General features: G+C 42.3%; 1 protein-coding gene across 3 annotated transcripts in view; it reads left to right on the top strand.

Moving 5' to 3' along the window:
- The window catches only part of Ire1 (serine/threonine-protein kinase/endoribonuclease Ire1), a 51,172-nt gene extending 23,412 nt beyond the window's left edge, over window positions 1-27,760 (top strand). Inside the window, exons 11-20 of one of the 3 annotated variants that reach the window (XM_076210459.1) lie at window positions 1,566-1,765; window positions 2,802-2,937; window positions 3,387-3,534; window positions 3,646-3,839; window positions 4,546-4,664; window positions 4,974-5,124; window positions 5,358-5,549; window positions 13,308-13,493; window positions 19,786-19,806; window positions 22,533-27,760. In XM_076210459.1, coding sequence (XP_076066574.1) covers window positions 1,566-1,765; window positions 2,802-2,937; window positions 3,387-3,534; window positions 3,646-3,839; window positions 4,546-4,664; window positions 4,974-5,124; window positions 5,358-5,549; window positions 13,308-13,493; window positions 19,786-19,806; window positions 22,533-23,267 — 2,082 coding nt within the window. In that variant the 3' untranslated portion in view covers window positions 23,268-27,760. Of the gene's footprint in view, window positions 1-1,565; window positions 1,766-2,801; window positions 2,938-3,386; window positions 3,535-3,645; window positions 3,840-4,545; window positions 4,665-4,973; window positions 5,125-5,357; window positions 5,550-13,307; window positions 13,494-19,785; window positions 19,841-22,532 lie in introns of all 3 variants that reach the window. The other 2 variants (XM_076210476.1, XM_076210467.1) reach the window with 2 other exon arrangements.

The raw sequence follows: 27,760 nt of genomic DNA, 5'->3' as shown, positions 1-27,760 counted from the left end.
AATGAAAGTCATCAAATTATTCAATTTCTTGTTTTTCCATTTTTCAATGGCTTTCCATAAAAGTTGGCACAGATTGTTTTTACAGTACCATTTACAAAAAAAAAAAAAATTGTCAGTCTAGCTTACTTATTTTGATATACATGTATTGACGACCTTAGATAATCTCACTAACCAGTTCACTATTACTGTACCTCCTTTCCTTAGACACTCTGCATGACACCCATCCATCCCAGGTACCTTACCTACTCTCATCATTTTCAAAACTACTTGTACCTCATCTTTTCTTATATCTCCTCAGTTTTCCTCTCCCATCATTGTCATTTTCTTAGTGCTTCCCACTGCCACCACCAATCCCTCCTTCTATTCCTCCGCATTCAACAGCTCTCTAAAATACACTTCCCCTTCCTTTCTTAACTTCCTACCAAAACATCCTTTTCTGTTGTACTCCTCCCCCATTTCACATCTACTCTCAATTTTGCCTCCTTTATCTTATGTTTTACTTCTCTTATTTTTTCTTTGTACTTCTCATAAGTTCCTCTTGTCCTACTTTGCAGCCAATCCCTGAATGCTCGCTTCTTCTTTTCTACAATTTTCTTCACTTCATCATCCCACCAATCATTACCCTTCCTTTGATTCCTTCCCATTTTCTTTGTTCCACATACCATCTTTGCACAACTTGTCACTCCCTCCTTGAAACACCTCAATTCCTCCTCCACTCCTACCTCTACTCTATCTTTTACCACCTCCCACATTTCTCTCAGCTTCTTGTACTTCTGCTCCTTTTCCTTCTCATTTAAACAATTTCCTCTGAGCACCTCCTTACCTTTTGCCCTTTTCATCTTTCTACACCTTTCCTCCATACTGAACTTATCTTCACTACAAAATTATTTGATATTCCTCCATTCTCTCTCCAAAGAATATAGACATCCAGAACTCTTCCTACTCTTCTCCTGGATACCACTACATAGTCCATTAATACTTTATCACTTGATACATTCTGTAATCTCTTATTCCTTTCTTTTCTACTTAATGTACCTTCTCCAGATTCACAAAAACAAGTACAAATCCTTCCATCTCTCACATGTGCTCTTACAAAGCTGTCTTACAATGAATATCTGATCAACACCCCACTATGAAAACTAGTGCTCCTTTTCAATCTCATGCTTCTCTTATTGTTCTTTGTATTATGATTTTGCCATACAATATCCAATATACTCAACAGGTCAGTACTGCTCAATTGAGGCAAAAATTAAATAAAATAATTTCTCCCTTTTAAGACTTATCTCCAATGTTTGTAAACCTAGATATTTACCTTAGATCATACATTTGTTCCCAATTCTTTATTGTAGTGATATGAGACCTTTATTAATTGTGTTGAGTAGCTTCATTTCATATCAATGTCTTCTCTCACTTTCAAAATATTTTCATAATATAGAAATTTTCTGTTGTGTATCTTTTTAGATTTCTCATTTACTCATCTAGTTTTGTCTTCATCAGAGTAGTCTGAGAAGTAATTATGTACTTTTTGTACTAAGTTTTGTATGTATGTGCTTTGAAACATCCAGGCCCAGGAATATGCTCGCCTCAGTAGAGAAATGTCATCACGTCAAACTTGGTCAAGAGGTTCCAATAAAAGTTCTGGGGGATCCTCAGTTGTCACCGCCATGGCAGAAGAACTGGATGATGGTAGCATTCGTGTCGGAAAAATTGTCTTTGATCCGCAGGAGCTGCTGGGAAAGGGTTGTGATGGCACTTTTGTGTTTAGGTATGTAGTTATATGATGGCCTCACTTTTTATTTTGTTTGAAGGAAGGAAGAAGGAACAGTAATACTTTGTTAACTGTTGGCACATATGCATGTTTTTGTGTTCCCAGTTTGATTTAAGTGGTTTGTTCTTCCTATGTATGCTTGCTGGCTGAATGGGCTAGAGAATCAATACTTGCGGTGGAGGTTGAAGTGGAGACAGTTTGAACCCTGTCCCCAGTGAGTTGGACCAAGGGCATGGTTCATTATGTTCCATGCTAAAAAGTCCTTTGTAAAAGGCACTGTCCTAGCCTCCTGATAAAGGGTGATTGTGACATTAAACCAAATAATTCTTCCCATTATTATGCTGAGGCATTTTAGGCATATGGGAAGATTAGCAAAATGAGTACAGAAGGCAAAGACAAATGGATAGAAATTTAGAGGATGACCAAGAATGAAGTTGATGAATGGATTAGATGGAATCTTGGATGCATGGGGGAGTGTCCATCAAGCAGAGAAGAGAAGGCAAAGAATAGGAGTGAGTAGTGGGAGATTGTGAATGGGTTGTTCTCATCTCCCGCTTAAAATATTTTCATCATATGAGGAAGGGAAGGGATATGGTAAATGAAAGCACATACATGTATGTATTTACATACTTGCATTTACCTGTAATTATCATAGCTTCAAACTCATGTATGGTTGCAACTTAGGTTATGTCTTGTTTTCTGTTTATCATAGATTTAAATTTGTATATTTTTCCAGATGTTCCCCTTTTACTCAAGGCCCCCATCACCCCATACATCCATCTCATTCTCAGTTTTCCACTTAAGGTCATTCCATCCACCACTACCTTCCACATTCTTTTGCTAGTTTTTTTCTCATTTATTATTTCCATGTGCCCAAACCATCCTAGTATTTTTTTCATCAGTCCTACCTGTCACCTCCCTTTTCACTCCAGCTCTCCTCATTTCATTTCTCACTTTTTCCATCCTGATAACCCCCCCACCATACTGTGTTTGCCACCACTACTACTACATCTATTATCTTTACTATTTTCAGAGGCAACTTTGATGGGAGATCAGTGGCAGTGAAAAGGGTGCTTCCAGGTTGCTTCTCCATTGCTGATCGAGAAGTAGATTTGTTGCGGGAAAGTGACCAACATCCAAATGTTATTCGTTACTTTTGCACAGAACAGGTAACTTTAACCCTAATGTAGTAGGGGTTTCCCTCAAATGAATGAAAACATTTACTGATATAATTAAATTATACAAGAACAATTAATGTCATGTATTAATTATGTCCTATCTGCATAGTGCACTTCCCCAGTTACTCTCTCCATTCCTTTTGTAATTTTCTCAAATAACACACACCCATACACCTTGTTGACCACACAGCAAATAGAATTATACATGTACACTTATTTCTTTAAGACAACATCAAAGAGCCTTATCATCATTCCACCATAACCATTCCATCGATTGTCAGACATTCTACATGAAAACCATAAAATTCAGGGACCTTACAAATGCTCATTTCATTCAGTATGGATCTTTTATTGTGCTACAGCCTAATCATTCTCCTGTTATTCATTTGTTTTGTAAATTACAGTTGACATAAGTCACATGATAAATTCTGTTTTTACAGTGCAGGCAGTTTCGTTATATTGCCTTGGAGTTGTGCAGTGCTACTTTAGAGGATTTTGTCATGGGACGCTTTGAAGCCGATATATCAAAACTTACCATCCTAGAGCAGGCCACTGCTGGGCTGAATCACCTCCATAGTCTTGATATTGGTAAAGAAATACTTTCAGTATCTGATTGTTTTGAGTCATTTGTTTTCTTAAGCTGTTTTTTCCTAGAACTAGCATCTTTTTACTAAAAGAATTTCATGTTTTCGTTTTCAGTTCATCGTGATATAAAACCCCACAATGTACTGCTGTCACTACCAAACTCCCAAGGAAAGGTCACTGCCATGATATCTGATTTTGGTTTGTGTAAACGCTTAGAAATGGGTCGCATGTCCTTCTCAAAGAAATCTGGTATAACTGGGACTGAAGGCTGGATTGCTCCGGAAATGATGCTTAATACTACAAGACCGGTAAGCATTCATGTTATCTCTATAATCTTTGTTTATATCTTGTCATAAATGGTCAATGCACCCCATTGGTGCTTTTCAGTCCTTTGTGAGATATATAAAGAATCATAGCTTTCATGTGTAGTATTATTTTTATTTATGCAATGTTTTGTATTGACTTGTTTTTGTAAATCTAGATAAGACAGAAGATAGGGGTGAATGGAGGATGGTTGTATATGGATGATGCTGTGATACATGTAAGGGTGGGTGGTGGAAAGGGGAAGTGAAGGAGTATGTGTGAATGATATTTTGATGCAGCCCAAAGGGATTTCTTCCCGTCTTCTCTTTTTCTGCATGAGGGGATAGAGATGGAGGTTCGTCGATTAAATGAAGCGGCCTTGCTGTGAATGTGCTGTGTCTTGCTGCATTGCTTCTGACCCAGGGCAGTGGGCGAGATGCAGGGGTGACTCATTATCTAGGAGGAGGCAATAAAAGAGGGAAGGGGGGGATGGTGAATGGGAATGGAGTATGTGGGGATGAAATGGGGGTGAGTGTATGCCTTTGACTTTGGCTACATCCCTTGTAAGGGGAAAAAAGCCTTTAATATATGTATGTATAGATAAGAAAAGTTAAAAAAAATTTAGGTTACATTATGCATTAGAATTACTGTTATTATTTAATTTATTTATTATTATTTTTTGTCTAATCAACTTGTTTATTTACAATTCAGACCTGTAAAGTGGACATATTCTCACTTGGGTGTGTCTTCTACTACACACTGACAAAAGGAAAGCATCCATTTGGCCCAGTGCTGGACAGGCAACCTAACATCATATCTGGCAGTTACGAGTAATGTCTATTATACTTTATATCCCTTATCATTGTATAGTGTGTTAGATGATGAAAAATAGCTTAGATTTGGGTATATAGATAATTTAAAGAGCAGCATATAGTTTTGTTAGACTTATTTTTGGATTGGAAATTAAATACCCTTCATGGTTTCATATTGAATATTGGCCCTTATCTAATAGTCATTACAATTAATTCATCTTTAGATATTAGATGCTTTTCAAGGATATATATGTAATGTGTTAGTGTAACCAGTACATTAGTCCAAGATATTGAAGTACATTATGGTTTAATTGAATGATATTTCAGCTTGGATGGTTTGGATTCAGAGGTCAATGTGAATGAACGAAGTCTTGTTGAAAAAATGCTCAGTGGTCGACCAAGTGAGAGACCACCAACAACAGCCATACTTAAGCATCCAATGTTCTGGAATCCTGAAAGAATACTAAACTTTTTCCAGGTGAGGTACTCTTTAGGTTTTGAACTTGTCATATCACTAGTCATGTAATGTCCTGTTGAAGAGGCTGAGAACTACAAGTATTACTAGCCACTGTGAGGCTGTGGGTTTCCATTCATTGAATCTGAAGACAATAATTATTAGGAATATTTATTGCTATGAATGTAATATATATATATATATATGTGTGTGTGTGTGTATATATATATATATCTTTTTCTTTTTTTTTCATCTAGGATGTCAGTGACAGAGTTGAAAAGGAGAGTGGAGACAGTTATGTGATGATGTCTTTAGAACGAGGAGCCTTGGATGTTGTGAGGGGAGAGTGGCATCTTCACATGCATCCTGCTGTTGCTCAGGACCTTCGCAAATTTAGGGATTACAAAGGCAGATCTGTTCGTGATCTCCTGCGGGCTTTTAGAAATAAGGTAGGTGAAAACTTGTTTTCGGCAGTTTTAGCTAGGTACAGTATCCCCACAACAAAACCTGACAGCACAATTTAGTTAACTCACACTGCTTCATTATATGAAAATGATAACCAAGAGAAAAGATAAGACTTCATGGTAGTATGTATAATCCACCTCTCCCCAAAAAAAGAGCATGGAATGAGATTGAATGTTGAGGTGTTACCAGGCATAATTACTTATCTACAGAAAATTAATCAGAAAGGTGGTGGTAAGCCTTTTGGATAACTTTATAAATATAAATTGGAAGGAGTGAGAGGCAGGTGGAAGTGAAGCTTCATGAGTTGGTATACATTTGATTATAGTGATGAAAAAGTATAATGACCCAGTGGGTTGAAGAAATGACAAGATTCAGAAGACAACACACCTATGGGACTGGATTTACTACTTATTAGAGAACTTTAAGTGTATTTATATACCAAATGCTTCTTCCCCCTTATAAGGGAGGATGCCAGCCAAGGTACATGTCCACTCCCACCCATTCCATTTATTAATCTATCAATTGGTTCTTTGAATTACATATGGTCCATAGGAAGAAGTGATAATATATTAGAGTTTCAGTCAACAGAAGGAAATGTAGAGCTAAGAAATAAGTTATATAGACAAGGCATACAATTCTGGGTGAGCAAATTTTGCAGTTTTGAGGAACTTCTTTAGGGAAATTGGAAGTTAGGATTTCAAGGAAGCATGAGAAATATGAAAGAAATGGAAATCTAAACTTTTACATCTTGGATGGTGGAAAGAGTTGTGGGACATGTCTGTGCCAAGAGTTAGTGGGAAAGGAAATTGAATTCAGTCAATTGTCCCTGGTCTCTTATGAATGACCTGCACCCTTCAGGTGTTATGACACCAAAAAGGAAATTGAAAAAAAAAAAATAATAATAAATACATAAATAAAATAAAAAAAATAAACAGAAGGTGCAAGACACCCAAGAAGAAAGAGATATGGCTTGTAATAAATTGGGGAAGAGAACAAGCAATATAACAAAGGAAAATATTACATAATTAGAATTTAATTAATAGAAATGTATATTCCATTGCTAATAAACAGCACTTCAGTTTTTGAAGAGTGATAATTAATGGAGAAAAAAAAAAAAAAAAACTTCCAGGAGCAAGAACCACACTGGCATACTTCATTCAGGCTATGATCTAACACTAAAGTGGTTTAAGAAACTGCCCCAGATGCAAACATCACACAGAGGACACTGAACACCTAAATTTACAATGTCTCACCTTAACCATATCCAAACAAAAACACATTTTTTCTTCTTTGAGTAATTTATGGGCTATTCTTGTCTATTGCCAGGTACTTAACAGCTGTGGGTCTTCTACAAGAGAAACTTGAGGCAATAGATTAATTTGAATAAACATAAGAATGTGCATATGTATTTGTTCCGAAGAATACAAACTCTTCGGTACTCCTTACACTAGGATACTCTCGCGTAGCGCGAATATTTCTACTGCGAAATTAAAATCCTCACTCTGTGGGTCTGGGCAACGCTTATCCTCAGTAAGGGGCCCCATTGGGGCAAGGGGGGGGGCCCTTGCCCTCCACCACAAGTCTCGCACACTATAACCATTCTCTTCGCAGTAGTGACCGCGTTAACATCTCTCCATGTTTACGTCGGTGCCGAAAATCAAGCAATCCGCTTCGATTGTCGCCAGCTCACTCTAAGGACGCTAAGGAGTTCGTCGTCCTTCAATTTCATCGGGGTTTTCCCTACGCCATCCTGTGTCCTGGAATTTTAAGTGCTTCTCCATTCCCTGTATTATTCCCTTAACCGCCACCGGGTATCCTACCCTTCACTGTAAGTATGGAATCTGGTTCCAGTATTGTTGTGGTTTCGCCGCATAGAAAATGGCTTCCCTCTTCACCCCCCCAAAAACTGGGGAAGGCGGCCTACGGCTTCGGAGGAGACGAGCAATTCTCTCCCTCCTCCACGGCGTAGTAGACAGGCAGCCAAGTTGTCCTTTATTCCTTTAAACCTGGACGGTTAGCGTAGATGGACATGCGCCTCAGGCCACCTCTAGCTACCGTTCCTGTACGAGCTTTTCCCGGATGAGGTCGCTTGCGGCTTGCCCTCGCCCATCCCAGAAACTCAACAGTCGCCAGGAAGGTGGTACAACGCCACTTCGAGTCATTCTCAGGCCAAGTTGTCCTCTTCCTTCAACAAAGGACGGTTAGCGTAGTCGGACATGCGCGTCAAGCCACCGCTAGCTACCGTTCCTGTACGAGCTTTTCCCGGATGAGGTCGCTTGCGGTTTGCCCTCGCCCATCCCGGAAACTCAACAGTCGCCAGGAAGGTGGTACAACGCCACTTCGAGTCATTCTCAGGCCAAGTTGTCCTCTTCCTTCAACAAAGGACGGTTAGCGTAGTCGGACATGCGCGTCAAGCCACCGCTAGCTACCGTTCCTGTATGACATTTTTCCCGTATGTGGTCGCTTGCGGCTGCCCCCGAAACTCGACGCCGGCACGGACAAAGGGGGGGGGGGCAAAGAGCCCCTTAGTCTCTTCTACTCAGGAATCCCGCTGTACGCACAACACCCACCGTAGGAAGAGCTGGGTGATCAACGGTGCCCTTTCCATGCCCTTTGCTCACAGGGACAGAGATCAGGGACGAGGTTGCAGACGCGGTGTTTCTAGATGGCTTCCCCCCTCACCCGACACAAGGAGAAGGCATGCTACGTCGGCGGAGGACGCGGGCAGTTGTCTCCCCCCTCCTAAGCGTAGTAAACGGAAAGGTTGTACAATAGCCGCCCCGAGTCAGTCTCAGGCCACTTGTCTCCTGTTCCTGCCCACAGGGTGGTTAGCTACGACGGGCACGCGCTGGCCCCCGCGAACCCCCCCGGGTACGAGATTTTTCCCGGATGCGTCCACCGGCCCCGCGACGCTGCCGGCGGCTCCGCCCCCCCACGGACAAAGGAGCCGAGTTCGGAGATTCGGAGCGCGTCGGCCTCTTCTCCTCCTCGGGTGGCCCCCACGTTCACCTTCCACCCGTCGTCAGACGAGCCGGGTCATCGCCGGAACCCTTTCTATGCCCGGTGGGCAGGAAGCCCGAGATGTGCCCACGCGCGCGTTCGTCGTGGGTGACTCGGCTTCGTCCAGAGGAGGCAGTCTCCCATTGGCGTCTCCCGGACCATCCGCACCCAGGCGGGACTCAAGCGGACATTCCCCGGACCTCCTCCCCACTCTGTTCACTCGTCACTACGTTGAAGGAACAGATGGAGGCCCAACGGGAATTTTTCCGCGCTTCTCAAGCGCGGTTCGTGCACCGCACGGAAGCTCGTGAGGAGTCACCGCCCCCAAGGGCCCCCCTCGACCATCTTCCACTTGCTCGGCCCCCCTCTGTACCCATCAGTGACCGGGATGGTAGCGTGAGGTTCCTCTCTGCCCGTCCCGACCCCTCCTACGCCGACGACGATGTCCACAGCTCCGTAGGGGGGGGGGGGCCACGCTCCCTTTCCCCTCCCGTTTCCCAGTCGGAATCCTCGATGGTGGTCCCACCTTCCTTCTCGGACGTCCTCGCGAGGGTTCGGAGGGCGAATCGACTGGGGGGCCGGAAAGAAGAGGAAGCCACATTCGAGTCTGACATCTTCATGACGGCCAACTCTCAGAAAGCCCAGCCTCCTCCCCTCCACCTTCCATGGAGTACGCAGACGGCGAGAGCCATGGCCCAGGCCTCCGACGCTCTCGCAACAAGGACGACCGAGAAGACGCGTTGGCTTCCGGTCCCATTGGAACACCAGAAGCGCTTCTACACCCCATCGGGGTCAACCCTCGGAGCAGCCTCGATCCCGGCGAGGTTACCAGAGCTGGTTAAGGCGGACGCCGAGTCGCTGCGCAGACGAAACGTCCTCCTCTCTGGCAGGGAAGTCAGCAACCACCTTCAATCACTGGCTCTGTCCCTGGCGGTGAACTCCTGGCTAGAACGCCTCCTTGCCTCGGCGTGGGGGTTCTTACCCGCACTACAACCCCAGGAAGAATGCGACCTCCAGGCTTTTTGGCAAGCGCGAGCAGAGCCCTGAAGCATCAGGTTTCCTGTCTCTCAACGTCCTGGGCCAACTTCGAGTCCCGCAGGAGAGACACCATCCTCGGGGACCCCAGTGACCCCCTCCTCAGGGAGATTTATGCTCACCCACACGCTGATTCCCCCGGATATGGTGGACTCCGAGATCCTAGACGCAAACATTATAGAGGCTCCGGACTCCCCCACAGGACTCCTAGGAATTCGCCAGCCCCTCTGCACAGGATAGGGGGTTGCCTCTCCCTCTACTGGAGAGCATGGGAAGAGGCCGGGGCGGAAGACTGGACCTACTGAGTCATTAAGACGGGCTATTGTCTTCCCTTTTCCACTGTCCCAAACCTCTCCCTCTATCCCATCCAAGTCAGCAGCTTCCACCCGGACTCGGCTCGCGGGCGGGCCCTAGCGGAGGCATCCTCCGTTTTGCTCCAGACAGGAACTTTAGTGGAAGTCTCGACTCCGGACCCAGGGTTCTTCTCACGGCTATTCCTAGTAGAAAAGACAACAGGGGTGTGGAGACCAGTCATCTATTTGTCTCCACTCAACAAGTTCCTTTTCCCTGACAAAGTTCCGAATGGCCTCCCCAGAGTCCGTAAGGGCGTCTATCAGGGAAGGGAACTTCATGGTGTCGCTGGACCTCCAAGATGCATTCCGCCCAGCTATGCCAGAACACCTGAGAATGGTCCTAACCTTTGTCCTGAAATTGGGCACAGTAGTCAACCCGGAAAAGTCAGATTTCTTACCAGAACAGAGAGTCACGTACCTGGGTATGGTCCTGGACTCCTCCCTAATGGAATCCTTCCTAGTAGGAAAGGGGATCCCGAATCTCGCTTCTCTAGTTGCACAGGCACTATCGACCAGGTTCCTGACGGCTACACAATGCCAAATCCTCCTGGGCCATATGGCCTCCATATAGAAATTAATCCCCTGGAGTAGACAAAGAATGCGACCGCTACAGTGGCTCCTCAAGTCTCAGTGGGCCCCGCAAGAGGGAGAACCCCTACAACACATCTCCCTCACTGAAGAAGTCAAGGATTCTCTTCTCTGGTGGAAGGCCCATGCAACCTTCTCATGGGGATGCCCCTCGGCCCATCTCCCCCCGAAGTCCTCCTGTTCTCCGATGCCTCCAAGGAGGGCTGGGGAGCCCACCTCAACGACGATCACATCAGCGGTTCCTGGTCCACAGTCGAGCGGACAGCCCATATCAATTGGCTTGAGTTGAAAGCAGTACTCCTGGCTCTCCGTCACTTCAAGGATCAAGTCTCAGGAAAAGTAGTGGGCATAATGTCGGACAACTCCTCGGTAGTACCCTACCTGAACGAGCAAGGGGGGCACAGTCTCCCAGGAACTATGCCTTCTGATGATGGACATCCTCAACCTAGCCAAGAATCTCCAGGTGTCACTCAAAGCCCGTTACATCCCGGGGAAGAGGAATGTCTGGGCGGACCACCTCGGCAGGAAGAATCAGATAATCAACACAGAATGGTCCCTCTATCGAGAAGTAGCGAACTTCATCCTCAGCAAATGGGGCTCCCCTCTAGTGGACCTTTTTGCAATGAGATGGAATCACCAACTCCCAATATTTCAGCCCTTTCCTGGATCCTCTGACAGCAGGAGAAAACGCTCTTCTGCACAGTTGGGAAAACCTGGACTCCTACGCTTTCCCACCATTTCCCTTGCTCCAGAAGGTACCTCAGAGCAAGACACGCATCCTACCTTCGGATGACTTTGATCGCTCCTTGGTGGCCCGAAGCCCCATGGTTTCCGGACGCCCTCGAGCTAGCAGTAGAAGAGCCTCTGGCCCTTCAGGGAAGACCAGATCTTCTGTATCCACCCATCAACGGGCCTTGGCACAAGAACCCTTCAGCACTCAATCTTCACGCGTTCAGACTATGGTCCAGATCCTCCTAAAGAAGGGTTTTCCCAGAGAAGTGGTTGAGGACATGTCCGCTCCTATTTGCTCATCCTCAGCTAACCTTTATCAAGGGAAATGCGCCTTTGCAAATGGTGCCACTCCAGGAAGTTAGTCCCAGTTCGAGCCACCATTCCTGAGATCGCCTCCTTCCACGTCCTCAGGAAGTCCAGGAAGATCTCCCTCTCGGCAGTACAAAGCTATAGGGCAGCTCTAAATCAGGTGTTTTCTCTGAAGGGCATGGTCCTAGCCCTTTCACAGGAAATTTCCATGCTCTTCAGGCACTTCAAAGATCATGCCCCCCCCAGGGAAATCAGTTCTCCTCCGCGGGATGTGGCATTAGTCCTGAACTCTCTGAGGGGTCCCCCTTACGAACCTCTCCGAGAGGCACATCTGAAGGACCTCTCCTAGAGGACAGTTTTTTCTGCTAGCCCTGGCATCTTCCAAGAGAGTAGGGGAGTTACATGCCATCTCTTATAGAGTCGCCCATTCCAAAGGATGGAAAGAGGTCTCCTTCACTTTCATGCCTCAATTCATTGCCAAAACAAAGATCCTGCCAAATCCGACCCTAGATTCTGGTCCTTTAGTGTTCCATCCTTAGACGAATTTGCAGGGGGAGAATAGACTGAAACAGTTCTATGCCCGGTACAAGCCATCCGGACCTACCTCAAGAGAACCGAACATCTTCGACCAGAATTAAAGTGGTTGTTCATCTCTACTAAAGGTAGCCCATCACTAAGAATTCCTTTTCTTACTGGACAATGGAAGTCATCCGCAGAGCCTGCGACATGGACCACACAGATTGCCCATGACCTGAGGGCAGTAGGGACCTCCCTAGTCATCAGAAAGAATCGGTCAGTCAACCAGGTTCTTCAAGCAGGTATATGGAAAAGCCAGAATACGTTCACTTCCTTTTACCTCAAAGAAGTTATGCGGGAATCTTTAGGGAACTTATCTTTGGGCCCCATAGTGGCCGCCCAAGAAGTCCTGAAAATGATATACCCCTCCTCAAGAGCACACAGCCGACCCTGACAACTCATCCAGGTTCTGGCTCGGCAACTGCAGGGATAACTTTCTAAAGTCCTTCTCATACTCTTACATTCCCTTACCTCACCCGCGGGCTCTCTAGCATTCCAAGGGAATCAATTCAAGCCCTTCAGTGGTACAAAAGTGATTATAACCTTTCTGTCTCCACTCCAGGGAACAGAAAGGGGTGCACTTCAAAGTGAGGGGAATGTATAGGGGTCTGGTCAACATAGTCTTAGCACACTAGATTTTCCTTACAGCGGTTTCCCAGGCTAGATAACAACTTCCTTCCCTCCTAAGTCCGAGTCTCCTAGTGTAAGGAGTACCGAAGAGTTTGTATTCTTCGGAACAAATGTAATTTTCGCAGGAAAATTAATTTTTCCCTGATACAAACCTGAGGTACTCCTTACCTTTAATGGCCCTCCTCAACCACCCCTCTAAACAGTTCCTTCTCCTTGCCTGACAACCTTGTGCTTAAATCATACCTGGCTCAGAGAATGGTTATAGTGTGCGAGACTTGTGGTGGAGGGCAAGGGCCCCCCCCCTTGCCCCAATGGGGCCCCTTACTGAGGATAAGCGTTGCCCAGACCCACAGAGTGAGGATTTTAATTTCGCAGTAGAAATATTCGCGCTACGCGAGAGTATCCTAGTGTAAGGAGTACCTCAGGTTTGTATCAGGGAAAAATTAATTTTCCTGCGAAAATTACATTTTTGTTCAAAAGGAGATTTTATGTAACATCTGAATTAACATTTTTCCTCAGAAAAATCACTATCGGGAGTTGCCAGAGAGTGTTCAGATAGTTTTTGGTAGAATACCAGAAGATTATGTTGCATACTGGGTCAAAAGGTTCCCGAAACTTTTGCTGCATGCTTGGTATGCTATGAATTGTGTCAAGGCTGAGCCCATCTTCTCCAAATACTATGATAGTTCATATCATTTTGTACAGGTAAGTCTTGTGTATGGCTTTGTTTTACATTTTCACTAACAATGTACACAGATGTACATGTTTATATATTTTTCTCATATATGGATGTGTTCTCAAATTTGTACTGCAATTGATAAAAGATTTTTCACTTGAAATAGTGGATCACAGTTGTCTTATGTGGATATAGAGCATATTGGATGACTAACGGTTGAATTCTTAAGAAAACAAAAACTTTCCTTGTGTAAATCTTATATAAATCCTTGGAATTTATATTTATATATATATATATATATATATATATATATATATATATATATATATATATATATATATATATATATATATATATATATATACATACATAAATACATATACCAAGGCTTTTTCCCCCTTACAAGGGAGGTAGCCAAAAAGGAAAAGGCATAAAATCATTCCCACCCACTCCATCCCTGAATACACTCCACACCCCTCCACCCTCCCTCTCATCTTAGCACCTCCTGGATGACGGGTCATCCCTGCACTTTTTTTCTATACCATAATAAGAATTTTACAGTGGTATTCTTTAAAAAAAAAAAAAAAAAAAAAAAAAAAAAAAAAAAAAAAATCCTTATATAAGTATTTCCCTTCCAAAGATTAATGTACATACATACATACATATACCAAGGCTTTTTCCCCCTTCCAAGGGAGGTAGCCAAAAAGGGAAAGGCATAAAAACACTCCCACCCATTTCATCCCTAAATACACTCCACACCCCTCCCACCCTTCCTCTCATCTGAGCACCTCCTGGATGACAGGTCATCCCTGCACCCTGCCCACCGCCCTGGGTCAGAAGCAGTGTCGCAAGACACAGTACATCCACAGCAAGGCCGCTTCATTTAATCGGCGACCCCCCCTCTCCGTCCCCCTTTGCATATAAGGAGAGGACGGGGAGAAATCCCTTCGGGCTGCGTCAAAATTTACTCACACATACTACCCCACCCCCCCTCCCATTCCTCCTCATGCAGTCACAACATCATCCATATACAACCATTCTCCACTCACCTCTGTCTTCCGTCCTCTCCCTTCCTTCCTCAACAGACATTCCCCTCTTCCCCAAAGCCCCCTTCACCCCATCCATCCACCTCATCCTAGGACGTCCCCTCATGTTCACTCCCTCCACACCTGCCTTCCATACCTCTTTTACTAGTCTTTCCTCACTCATTCTTTCCATGTGTCCAAACCATCCTAATATTCTTTCATCAACCCTCTCTCCCAAATCCTTTTTCACCCCTGTTCTCCTCCTCACCTCCTCATTTCTCACTCTATCTAGCCTAGTAACCCCCACCATACTTCTCAGACACCTCATCTCAAACACATTCAAACTCCTTCTCTCCTCTTCTCTTATGTTCCACGTTTCTGCCCCATACAGTGCTGTTGGCACAATCACTCCTTCATACAGTCTCCTCTTCGCATCCATTCCCAAATGTCTATTTCTCATTACACTCTTTAAACCACCAAGGCATTTACTCGCTTCTCTCAATCTACATTCTACCTCCACCTTCACTCCTCCTTTTCCTGCTACACTTGCACCCAAGTATCTAAAACTATCCACTTCCTCCAGTCGCTCTCCCTTAATGTTCACTTCCAGTCTACTGCCACTTTCACCCCTTGTACATCTCATCACCTTACTTTTACCCACATTTATCTTTAGCTTTCTTCTATCACATACTCTCCCAAACTCTGCCACCAGCTTCCTCAATCCCTCCTCTGACCCTGCCACAAGCGCAGTGTCGTCCGCAAACAACAGCTGGCTCACCTCCCACTTTTCTCCATTTTCTTTAACCATCTCCAATCCCTGACTCACTACCCTAGCATTCACCTCTCGCACCACCCCATCCATGTATAAGTTGAACAGCCAGGGCGACATAACGCATCCTTGACGAAGTCCCACCTTTACTTCAAACCACTCACTCTCTCCATTTCCAATCCTAACACATGCTCTACTACTCACATAAAAACTCTTGACAGCTCCCAAAAGCTTTCCTCCTATCCCATAAATCTGCATAACCTCCCACAGTGCCTTTCTGTCTACCCTATCATAAGCCTTTTCCAGATCCATAAAAGCCCAAAAAACATCCTTCCCCTTTCCTATAGCTTTCTCACATATCTGTCTTACCACAAAGATCTGATCTACACAACCTCTACCCGTCCTAAATCCACACTGTTCCTCACCAATTACTCCTTCTGTTCCTCTCCTAATCCTCTCAATTAAGATTCTCCCATAAGCCTTCCCTACTACACTCAACAGGCTAATCCCTCTGAAATTACTACATTCACACTTGTCCCCTTTTCCCTTGTAAAGAGGAACTATACAGGCACTACTCCAGTCCTCCGGTACTCTACCCTCTCTCCAGCAAACATTAAATAATCTCACCAACCAGTCCACCATCACTGAACCTCCCTTTTTCAGACATTCTGCATGACATCCATCCAGACCAGGTGCCTTACCTGCTTTCATCATCTTTACAACTGCCTTCACCTCATCCTTCCTTATTTCTCCTCCATTCTCCTCACTCATCACTCTCATTTTCTTCGTATTTCCCACTGCAGCTATCTTTCCTTCCCTATCCTCCTTCACATTCAGCAACTCCCTAAAATATTCTGCCCATCTTCCCCTCACTGCCATCTCTTCCATTATCAACTCTCCATCTGTACCTTTTACCTTTTCTTCCCTACTTGATTCGCCTCCTCTTCCTCTCTTAATTTCTTTCCAAAACATCTTTTTATTACTTTCAAAATTTTCTGTCATACTCCTACCCCATTTCACATCTGCTCTCCTCTTTGCCTCCTTTACCTTTTGCTTTACTTCTCTTTTCTTTTCTTTTCTTTGTACGTCTCATATGACTCCCCTGTCCTCTTTTGTAACCAATCTGTGAATGCTCGCTTCTTCTCTTCTACAACCTTCTTTGTTTCCTCATCCCACCATTCACTACCCTTTCTTCTATTTCCCCCTGTCCTTCTTGTTCCACACACCATCCTTGCACACTTTAAGACTCCCTCCTTGAACCATCCCCATTCCTCCTCCACACCCATCTCTGCTCTATCCTTTACTCCCTCCCACTCCTCCTTCAGCTTCTTTTCGTACTCCTTCTCCTTTTCCTTTTCATTCAAGGAGTTCACTCTAAGAACCTCCCTACCTTTTGTCCCTTTCCTCCTTCTCCATCTATCCTCCACTCTCAACTTACCTTCCACCAAAAAATGATCTGATATTCCCCCACCCTCTCCCCTTAGCACATGTACATCCTTAATTCTTCCTATCATACTCCTATCTACCACTACATAATCCATTAGCGCTCTATCTACCACCCTTCCCTCCACCACCCTCTCCCATGTGTACTTGTGCTTGACTTTCTTCCGAAACACTGTATTTGCTATCATCAACTCTCTTTCTAGACACATTTCCACCATCAACTCTCCACTACGATTCTTTCCTGGAACTCCACACTTCCCAACCACTCCATCGATTGGACCATTTCCCACTCTAGCATTAAGGTCTCCCAGTACTATTACATTGACATTTCTTCCTAAACCCTCTATGCACTCATTTAAATCTATCCAAAAGGCCTCCCTTTCTTCCATGCTCTTCTCACTGCCCGGCCCAGTTTCACCTTCATCCACATTATCCTTGAGGAAACCTCCTTCCACTCCACTACCCCTTTACCTATCTCCTCACTTACTAGAATAGCCACCCCTTCCCTCCCTCGCCCTCTCTTCACTCCTGATAACCTCCCACTTACACTCCCAAACATACACTCACCCTTCCCTTTCAACTTAGTTTCACTCAAAGCCAACACATCCAACTTTCTTCTCACAAACATACTACCTATCTCTTCCCTTTTACTCTCATCTGTACCACATCCACGCACATTAAAAGACCCAAACCTTAGGGTGCTGGCCCGAGGCCCGCCAGCACCCCTTATGCCTTTTCTTTTTGTTTTAGGAAATTGCCCCTTGGGGCTACAGGGAGAAGGATGCCTAGTCCCTCTCCCCGTCCCTTTCTTCTCGCCTCTTACGATCCAAGTGGGAAAACTTGGTGGCAGTATTCTTTTCCCCCACCACAGGGGGAAAATTTATATAAGGAAATAATTTTCTCTAAGAATACCACTGTAAGAGAACTACTTGAATGGATGAAAGATTTTCCGAAGGGGAGGTAAACAAGGACAGTAGTAAAGAATAAGATATCAGGGTGGAGAACAGTGACTGTTGGAGTCCCACAGGGTTCATAGTTGGCACCTATGATGTTTCTTATCTGTTTTGTTGACATGATGGGAAATATAAACTTTACCAACACATTTGTAGATGATGCAAAGGTCATGAGAAAAGAGGAGAATGAACTCTGTTAGCTGTTGCAGAAAGATCTAGATACTATATTTGCCTGAAGCCAAGAATATTAAACTAATTTTATGGCGAAAAAATGCAAAGTATTGGGAATGAGGAATAGTTTGAAAATCTCATCCGTGAACTATTCCTTGGGAAGGGAATTGATTACAAAGGCAAAAAGAGAAAAATTGGAGGGTTGATAAGATACAATCTGTCACTTGACAGACCTATTAGCAAGACTGTGGGAGAGACATATGTATCACTGCAGAATATTAAGGTGTCATTTCACTGCATGGATGAAAAGATGATAACAAGAACTCATAGAAACCCCAACCTGTCTAAGACTAAAGTATACATCAGGGATATGCTTTCCACACTGAAAAATATAAACAAGATAACAAGGATACATAGGTCAGTAACCAAAGTGATTCCCAGCCTGGCAGATAGTCATAAAGGAGAGGCTAAAACCTTTAGATCTGTCAACATTGAAATATTGAAGAGAAAGAGGTAACTTGACTACACTCTTCAGGTTGCTAAACGGGATAATTTACACTGAAAAAAGAGGTCTTTTGATTAGAGATGGGAGAGCTTTACAAGGTCATGGGAATAAGTTTAAAGGAAGGGAACCTATGTTCTTATATATGCATATTGACCCATTGCTGTTGTTAAGTTTTCTAAAGACTACTTCAACAATGGTTCATAATTGTTGGGTATTCATTGGCTATTACTAGTTTTTGGTTTGTGTCTCCATTTGTCAAATTCTGTGGCCTTGTAGGGATCCATGAACCCCACAGTGAGAAGCACTGGTCCAAGGAATGTCATGAAGTTGGGGAATTGGGAGTGGGATCTTATGTGGAATAGTTTTTGGCCCCTTCTCATCTAAATCTAGAACTGCCACACAGCCCTTTCTTTTTGGCTTCCTCCCTTGTAAGGGGGGAAAGGGCCTTTGGTGTATGTATGTATAATCAACCACTCTTGAGTAATGGTGGGATGAAGAAATGAGTACACTAGTAGTAGAAAAGAGGCAAGCATATGAGGAATGGTTGCAAAGAGGAAACACAGAAGAGGTAGAGTCAAGGAGATGCAAGGTGAGGAAGGACAAGAGGTGAGTTGGGTTGGAGAGACTTGTGAAATGAATAGAAATTATGTGGGTGAGAAGAGAAAACACAGGATTCTTATCCGATTTTATTCCTGACTGGTTTTGCAATGAAGTTTCTCAATCTATCAGAAAGTCTCCACATTAATAGAAGTGTTTTGGAAGAAAGTGGAAAAAGGGAAGTTAGTTGAAGAGGAGAAGGGATTAATGGGCAATTTTGAATGTAGAAGGCTGTGAGAGGGATGTTCATAAAGTATTTCAGTTTCTTAAATGTAAAGGAAGAAATATAAAATTTGTGACTGTAGGAGACATGGGTACATACATATATACATATACCAAAGGCTTTTTCCCCCTTACACGGGGGGTAGCCAAAAAGAAAAAGGCATAGAAATCACTCCCACCCATTCCATTTCCTATATATTCCACTCCCCTCCACCCTTCTCCCTCCCTCTTATCTTGGCACCTCCTGGATGATGGGTCATCCCTTCATCCTGTCCACTGCCCTGGGAGATATGAGTAAAATAGCAAAAGCTATTACAAAAGTTATACATACAAGTGGCATTGAAAAAATTAATTCTCTTTCGATAAATAAAGGTGGCATTATTTTTCTAGTGTATACAATATATATGGGCATATAATATATATCAATAATAATAATATATGGACATATACAAGCATTATTTTGGATATATTATTGGTAGAACTAATATCATTACACTGGCCCGTTATTATATTGAATTATCGTGCCATAGATAAAAGTTATGCATGGTAAATATTGCATCAAGATATAAAGGTGGCTTTTTTGTGTAAATGTCGACATAAACATTATTATAGATATCCTTGTGTCTTGCACTTCAGGGTGAAGACCTTCATGAAGAGGTACGAGTATTCACTCATGTACTACAGTATTTCTGTAAGAGTTTTGTTGTGTAATATTGTATTTGTCAAGTATTTTATGTTTGAAGACAAAGTTGTAGAATGATTTGTTTTCAGCCTGAGTTCTGCTTTTGCTTGTCAGTGTGTTTTGCTTTCTTATATCCAGCAAACTGTATGGTGCATGGTTTCTTGAATATACTATATGTAATAAAGGCCTCTTCCCTCCTGTCTTAGCACCTTGGAGGGTAAAGGTTTCCCTGCCTGCTGCCATACTATTTTAGTCAAATGCAATGCAGAAAGGCATAGCTTCTCCACAGAAGGGCCCAGCAACTGGTGCTGGTTTACCCCCACTGCTTTGCTATTTTGTCAACCCCATCACCTATCCACCCCATCCTTGATCCCACCTCATTCATTAAAATTTAATTCTGAAGCAAATAAGAACCTCTATAGGCCATTTCATCCCTTCATCCAGCCATTAATGTCTTTTGCATTCCCTGGGAACAATAATTATGAGTACTTGCAACTTATGGTCTTGTGAAGTGGATGTTGGAAGGAATCTTCTCCTAGCCACCCATCTTCAAAATTCGTTATTACCGTCACCAAGTTCAACTGTATTTCATCCATCTTTTGACAGAGACCTGACCTGCTACCTTCCTCTTGCCATTCTAAGTCACTAACATAGAAAACATTATACTAATACAATGCAGACAACAGTCCAAAGTTCCTTCTCAGAGAGATGTATGGGAAGGCTCAGAAACTGTTGTCATCTAATGTGGGATTGTGTGTCTAGTCAATGAAACTTGAGGCAACAATTATTATTTTGTACATTCCTTGTGCATGCAAAGCCCCCTTCACCCCATCCATCCATCTTTTTCTCCAACTTTCTGTTTTTGCTATTTTCTCTCATTCTTTCCATGTGCCCAAGCCATGTCTGTATTCTGTTTTACCCTATTTTACAGTTCCTTTCTTAACCCCTTTCTCCATGTTTCTCACTTTCTATTTTACACTTATCTTAGTTCTCAAACGCTTGATCTCAAATGCATGTAGTCTCATTCTCACCACCTTTTATATATTGTAAGTCTTTGCTTCATGCAGCACAGTGGCTATAATCATTCCTTCATACTCCTTCATTCCTGTCTTTGGATTCATTCCCAGATATCTTCCTCTTGTTACACTTTTCATTCCACCCAGACCTTTTGAAAAGAAATGACAAGTAAATTTCTGGGATGATTTCATGGAAGGTATGTGCATATTTTTCAGGTATGTTCTGCATAATGGCATTGTGCTTTTCACTTGCATATTTGATAAATTGCCAGCAATGGTAGTTGAAGGTTAGACTATTAAAGAAATAAGGAAGAATGGATATCAGCAAAAACAGAGAAAATAGGAACCTATAATAATGTATTGCGTTGATTTCACTTACAACCTTCAACCTCACAGTGGCTAGCAGCATACCTTGAGCTTTCCTATAGATCTAATAAAAAAAATAAGTCAATTGTTGCTTCACATCTCACTTGGTGGATAACCCACAGCACCACAGTGGCTGGCAGTGGTCCTTAAAACCTCTTGCAGATCTCTCTGGGAAGAAACCTTGGACTTGTCTGTGTTGTATCAATGTGGTGCTGTATCCATGTCACTGGCTGAAAATTGTAAGACGAGGAGAACAGACACCAGTTTCGTCCAGCCTCTTCTGGTAGCTTAGAAGTGCTGGGTGGTGACCGCATCGCAGTCTGGCCAAGTGGACTCTGTCCTTTCGTGGGAGAGAGGATTCAGAAGGGTGGATATCAGGGGGTCTGGCATGCAGCAGTGTGTTGTCTTTCAGTGTGTTAATGGAGCGGTGAGTGATATGATTATGAATATGTTTCCGGAGGCTGGTATTTGGTGGTTGTGGAGGAAGAGAAGAGAGTATCTGTGCGTAATAAAGGTCTTTGGGTGTAGTTGTCAGCTCTCCATGTGTGACAAAGTGTAAGAAATGCAGCCTCTCAGAGTTGCACCTTGGAGGTGAGGGTGTTAATGGGTTTCAGAAATGGGCAGTACTGTATTGCTATGCATCTTAGAAGACCATCATATGCAGGTACCCATCATTGGTCCCCAAAGCATACAAAAACAGGTGAAAATATTTGAACTCGTTCTCTCAAAAAAGTGGAAACTGAGTGAGTGACTTAAGATTTTAAAAGGAATTGATAAGATTAAAATTGAAAATATTTTCACACTAAATACTAATTGGATGAAAAATAATGGTCTCAAGCTGGATGAAAATTTCACCTAGAAGTAGCTAGAACCAATTTTGTCAGCTGGGTCATATAATCTTGTGGGGAACTTTAATTGTAAAGAGTTGAATTAGGAGGAATGGGAGGCATGTGGTTATGAAGATTCCTAGAATTGTATTTTGTTAAGTATTGCAATGATTAATACAATGGTTCAGTGGGTATAAAGACATAACTCAAGTTAGAGAACACACTATAATTCACCTCCACTTTCCACTTCCTCCAGCCACTCACCTACAACTCTTCACCATCATCACTCCTTGTACATATCATCTCCTCACGTTTGCCCTCACAGATGAATACAGTTAGGAAAATGCACAGTCCAATACCTATGTTTACAGATATTGATCAATTAAATTTTTAGCTTGAATGATTTGATAATTATTCTTTTCCTCTTATTTCATGTATTTTTAATGTTTTGATTGTTGTCCAACTAAAAAAGGATTTTTATTTTTTTTCCAGGAATATAAGGTAGAAAATTATGCTTTTGCTCCTTCTTACCATAAATGGCGTCTGCCAAAGCCAACGGATGATGAAGATGCCACTCCTGCATGGAGGGCAGTAGAACCCATGTGGAGGAGGACCTCCCCATCGAAAGGAAACAAGAGTACAGTACAAGAGAACAAAGCTTCTTCTCCTGTGTGGATTGTGAATAAACCAAGCAGAACCTCTGAGCCTAAATTGGCTCCCAGCACATTTATTAAAGAAACTCCTCTTCAGAGATTACAAGAAGATAAATTAGATGACGAAGACAAAAATATTTCGGTGCAGCAAAAAAGTGTTGTGAATGTAAGTGAGGAGAATAAGCCTGAAAGGGAAGTGCCCAAACAGTGGGATGTTGAGACATGTGACAGTGAACAAGATATAAATCTTACCAGACTCCAAGGAACTAGTGTAGTTGAACAAGTGCCTACAGTTGCAACAAGTACTGATGAAATGAAATGTACTTCGACCAAAGATTTAGATTTAGCATTAGAAAATCCTAAGGCTGGCCTTGGAACTATAAGAGATGCGAGCCCTGTTTCCATGGATACTTTAAGTAGTGACAGAGAAAAAGATATGCGGCGAGATGCATCCCAGCTCAAATTTAGAAATATCAAGGCAGCACCCAAACAGAATAATGAAGAGTCTCCCATGCAGCTTAAAGTTGTAATGGGAACTGGGAAGAAAAGGAGAAAAAAGCATTTGGTTATGTAAAATATTTGAAGATCTTAAAAGAATATATTAGAATTTGTGTTCCATTGCTATTTATGTAGTTGCCCGTTTATGAATTGAAATCAAAGTTCATGTGAGAAATGTTACATGTTTGAGTTTCAGATTGTTTTATTTGTCTTGTATCAGAGACAAGGAGAGTGGTTGTGGACATTGAAGACAATTAAGGTGATGTAAACTTTTTATAACTATTTTTAGAAATTAAATTGTTAAGAAAATTTATTTATATGAAGGAAACCATGAGAGTTGGGGAGGAGTAATAGTAGAAAATGGTGCCTTGAGTTTCAATGATGGGAAATCTGCAGTGGTCTTTGGACCCTTCTTTAAATCCCTCTGGGGAAAAATATTGGGCTATGAATCACTCCTGTGATATCATAGATAATAATTATTTGATTTCAACATCCAGGAATAAAACCTGAGCATCCAGAGACATGTCTAGTAATTTGGAAGCCTAGGTTCCGTAGTTGAATGTGGAAGTCAGTAATAATGGACTGTTGGCTTGTGTTGTATTTGTATGGGTCTGTTTCTATGTCACTGGGTAACATGGAAGAGGAGGGGAACAGTTACCCATTGTTAGCTCTTATGTGTAAGGTTAAAATGAAGAATATCTAAAATTGATAGATCATGAACCCAGTCCAGAGATCAAGTGCCAGCCTTTTGGGACTGCACCTCTATGTGGAGATGGTGATATTGACAGGTTTTGAAGATGGGTACCATAGTGTGGAGATAGCTCTCTCCAGTGTCCATTTTACAGGACTTTCATTGTCGAATACCTATCATTGGCTCATTTGGAGGAGATAAATCTTAAAGTGTATTGAATCTAAAGTGAAATTTATATTAGAATAGATTTTTTTTCTCCAATATATGACAAGTGGTCATATAGTGCATTGTTACTTAAACATGTCACTGTCTCAGGTATGGAACATTTGAATGCAGATATGGTCAGAAAAAATAGAAGAATAGCCTCAGCTAAATCATGCACTATTTGATTATTAGGATTGGTGCACACTTGTATATCATACACCACAAAATCTTGTGAAAGTAAAATGAATATTATGAGACTTGTAGGAATATTTGAATTTGTTGTTGTTGTTGTTCCTTAGATTGTCTAGCTGGGCAGTCCCAAATTGTTTTCATTGTTGTACACAGTCATCATCTTATTTTATAATAAAAATATTTTGTGAAGATCAATTGATTGGAGAAATTAAATAGAGAATATGATTTGGTATTACAGTATGATGATGTGACAGAAAGTTGATTGGTTTCATGACAAGTTCTCCAAGTAAAAGGTTGGAAAAAGTGCTTTATTTGTCAGTGTATCCTGATGATTCTTCAAGTAGTTGCAATGTTTTAGTGAGGCTAGAAACTACTTAATAAGCTGATGCTTGAGAAGAACATATTGAAGTGCTATGATAATGAGTCTAATTGTTAATTGGTGCATATTTCATGGACCAACAATCATAAAGTTAGTAACACAAAATAATGTAATCTATCTTGATATTGAGGATATTTTTAATGGTTCCAGATTGTTATAGGCTCTCTTTTGTATTAGGTTTATATTTTATACCTTTTATAGATATATATATCACCTTGATATAGGTAATCCACTCTGTCCTCTGCTCTTACTAAAGAAATGCTTTCTTTCAGAATGTAATGGTACTATCATATATTTCTGCCTATATCCATATATGTATTTTTTGTATAAATGTATATGTATATATTTTTTCATCTACAGTGCTTTTATTCATAAAGAGGTTTCGAAGCCATCCATTACTGTTAGGTTATTACCACTGCGAAAGTAAAATCATGGGGAATTGCAAGATACAGTACTACCTCTCATTAACGGACGTTAATTAGCTGTGTTTTTGCTGTTTTTGGTGCTGTTGTTTAGTGCTGTGCAATCACTATGCCACCCAAAAACCACTACAAATCAACGGATTATTCACATCAACGGACACTGTTACCCCCTTTTAGTCCGTTAATGAGAGGTAGTACTGTATATATTGTTTTCCTTTAAACTTGTAATAATAATTGTTTACTTGAGTTTCCTTGATTGGAAAACTGTGGCCCCATAGTATTCAGTAGTTGTCCATGGGCTCTCACATACATATCTGTAGGAAGAAACATTAGAATTATTTGTACTGTGTCAGGTTAGAGTGGTTCTGTGTCTGTCACTGGCTAGTAAGAGTAGGAGAAGGGGTACAGCTCCAGATTTTGTTTATTTATATTTTTTAGGGAGGTTTTAAGAAAATGACAGCGATGGATGAGGAAAATGGGGAGGAAAAAAGAAAAGATGAGGTGAAACCCGTTATGAAAATTATGAGAACAGGTAAGGCACCTGGGTTAGATGGGTGTCATGTGGAGTGTCTGAAAAAGGGAGGTACAGTGATGGTGGACTGGCTGGTGAGGTTGTTTAATGTTTGTCTAAAGAAGGGTAGAATACTGGAGGAGTGCTTTGTATAGTGCTTTACAAGGGAAAAGGGGACAAATGTGAGTGTAGTAATTTCAAAGGGATCAGTTTGTTGAGTGTAGTTTGGAGGGCTGTGATGGAGAGGATTAGGAAAGGAACAGAGGGAGTAATTGGTGAGGAACAGTGTGTGTTTAGGAAAGGTAGGGGTTGTGTGGATCAAGTTTTTGTGGTAAGACAGATATGTGAGAAAGCTTTAGCAAAGGGAAAGGAAGATTTTTGGGCCTTTAAGGATTTAGAAAAGGTTTATGATAGGGTAGGCAGGAAGGCACTGTGTGAGTTTTTGCATATATATGGTATCAGGAAAGCTATCAAGGGCAAGCAAGTTTTTATGAGAGTAGTAGAACCTATGCTAGAATTAGAAATGGAGAGAGCACGTGATTTGAGATGGTGGGTCTTCACCGGGGATGTGTCATGTCACCACAGCTGTTCAATGTATACATGGATGGGGTGGTGTGGGAGGTTGATGGACAGGGGACTGAAGATGGTTAAAGAAAATAGAGAGAAATGGGAGTTTACCCAGTTGTTTGCTGACGATACTGCTAGTGGCAGGGTCAGAGTGGGGATTAAGGAAGTTAGTGATGGAGTTTGTGTGTAAAAGGAGAATGTTGAAGGTAAATGCAGGTAAAAGTAAGGTGATGAGATGTACAAAGGGAGAGTATGGCAACAATTTGGGAGTGAGTATTAAAGGAGAGAGGCTGGAGGAAATAGATAGTCTTAGATACTTGAGGTTGCACGTAGTGGGAAAGGGAGAAGTGGTGGTAGATTTAGATTAAGAGAAGCAAGTAAGTGCCTTGAGGATTAGGAAGTGTAAAGAGAAACAGGTTAGGGAGTGGTTATGCATGAATATTTTGATGCAGCCTGAAAGGATTTCTCCCCCATCTTCAATGTTACTGATTGAAGGGACGGAGAGGGAAGAGGGGGTTGCTGATTGAGTGGAGCTGCCTTGGTGTGGATGTGCTGTGTCTTGCTGCATTGCTTCTGATCCTGGATGATGGGCCAGATGCAGGGATGACCCGTCATTCAGGAGGAGCCAAGATAAGAGGGAGGGAGGGAGAGGAGGTGAATAGAGATGAAATGAGTGGAAGTGGAATTGTGCCTTTTGATTTTGGCTACATTTCTTATAAGGGGGAAAAACCCTTGGTATATGTATGTGTATATATTTTTTTATTTATTTTTTACTTATTTAATTATATATATATATATATATATATATATATTTTTTTTTTCTGCAACCAAGGGCACCCACAGGTAGGTGCATTAGATGCATATGCATCCATTGTGAGCCTCCACAATGTTTACCAAAAATAAGAAACAGCATTGTCTAGTACAATATAGGTTATACTTGACCAGGTGACAGAAGCCCCTCCTGGGGATAGGTGTCACCTGGGTAAACCTGGTTGTCAGGGATGTTTGCTGCAGTTTAGCCTCCAGCTCTTGGGGTTGGGGGGTGGTCCCATGACAAAGACGCTGCCGCAGCTACAGTAACACTTCTTATCAACTGGACAAAAGAACACAAATACATATCTCATCTCTATATCAACAACACACTAATACCACACGCACACGCACTGAAAATTCTTGGTGTAACATACAATACATCCATGTCATTCAAACAACACATCACAAACATAATAAATAAATGCACACCTAGATTTAACTCACTTAAATCAATCAGTGGAACAACATTTGGACAAAACAAAGAAACTAATACTACAATATACAAACAATGCATACTTTGATGAATTATGAGTCCTGCATGGGCACCTAATCTCAGTGAGACACACCTCAACACCCTTCAGACCATACAAAACAAAGTCCTAAAAACAATTACAGGCTGCACAAATACAACACATACAGACCATCTACACTATGAAACAAAAGTCCTCAAAGTAAAGGACCACCTTGACATGAGATGCACACAAACACTGCTGCAGCCTCCACAAACACAGCACATCCACCACACTACATAGCAGAACACCCACACACACCAAGAAACATAAAAAAATAA

Source organism: Oratosquilla oratoria, chromosome 2, assembly GCF_046742065.1.
Source record: "Oratosquilla oratoria isolate Oo_2021 chromosome 2, ASM4674206v1, whole genome shotgun sequence".
In the NCBI taxonomy this organism is placed as follows: domain Eukaryota; kingdom Metazoa; phylum Arthropoda; class Malacostraca; order Stomatopoda; family Squillidae; genus Oratosquilla; species Oratosquilla oratoria.
This window is presented reverse-complemented; position numbering and strand designations above follow the sequence as displayed.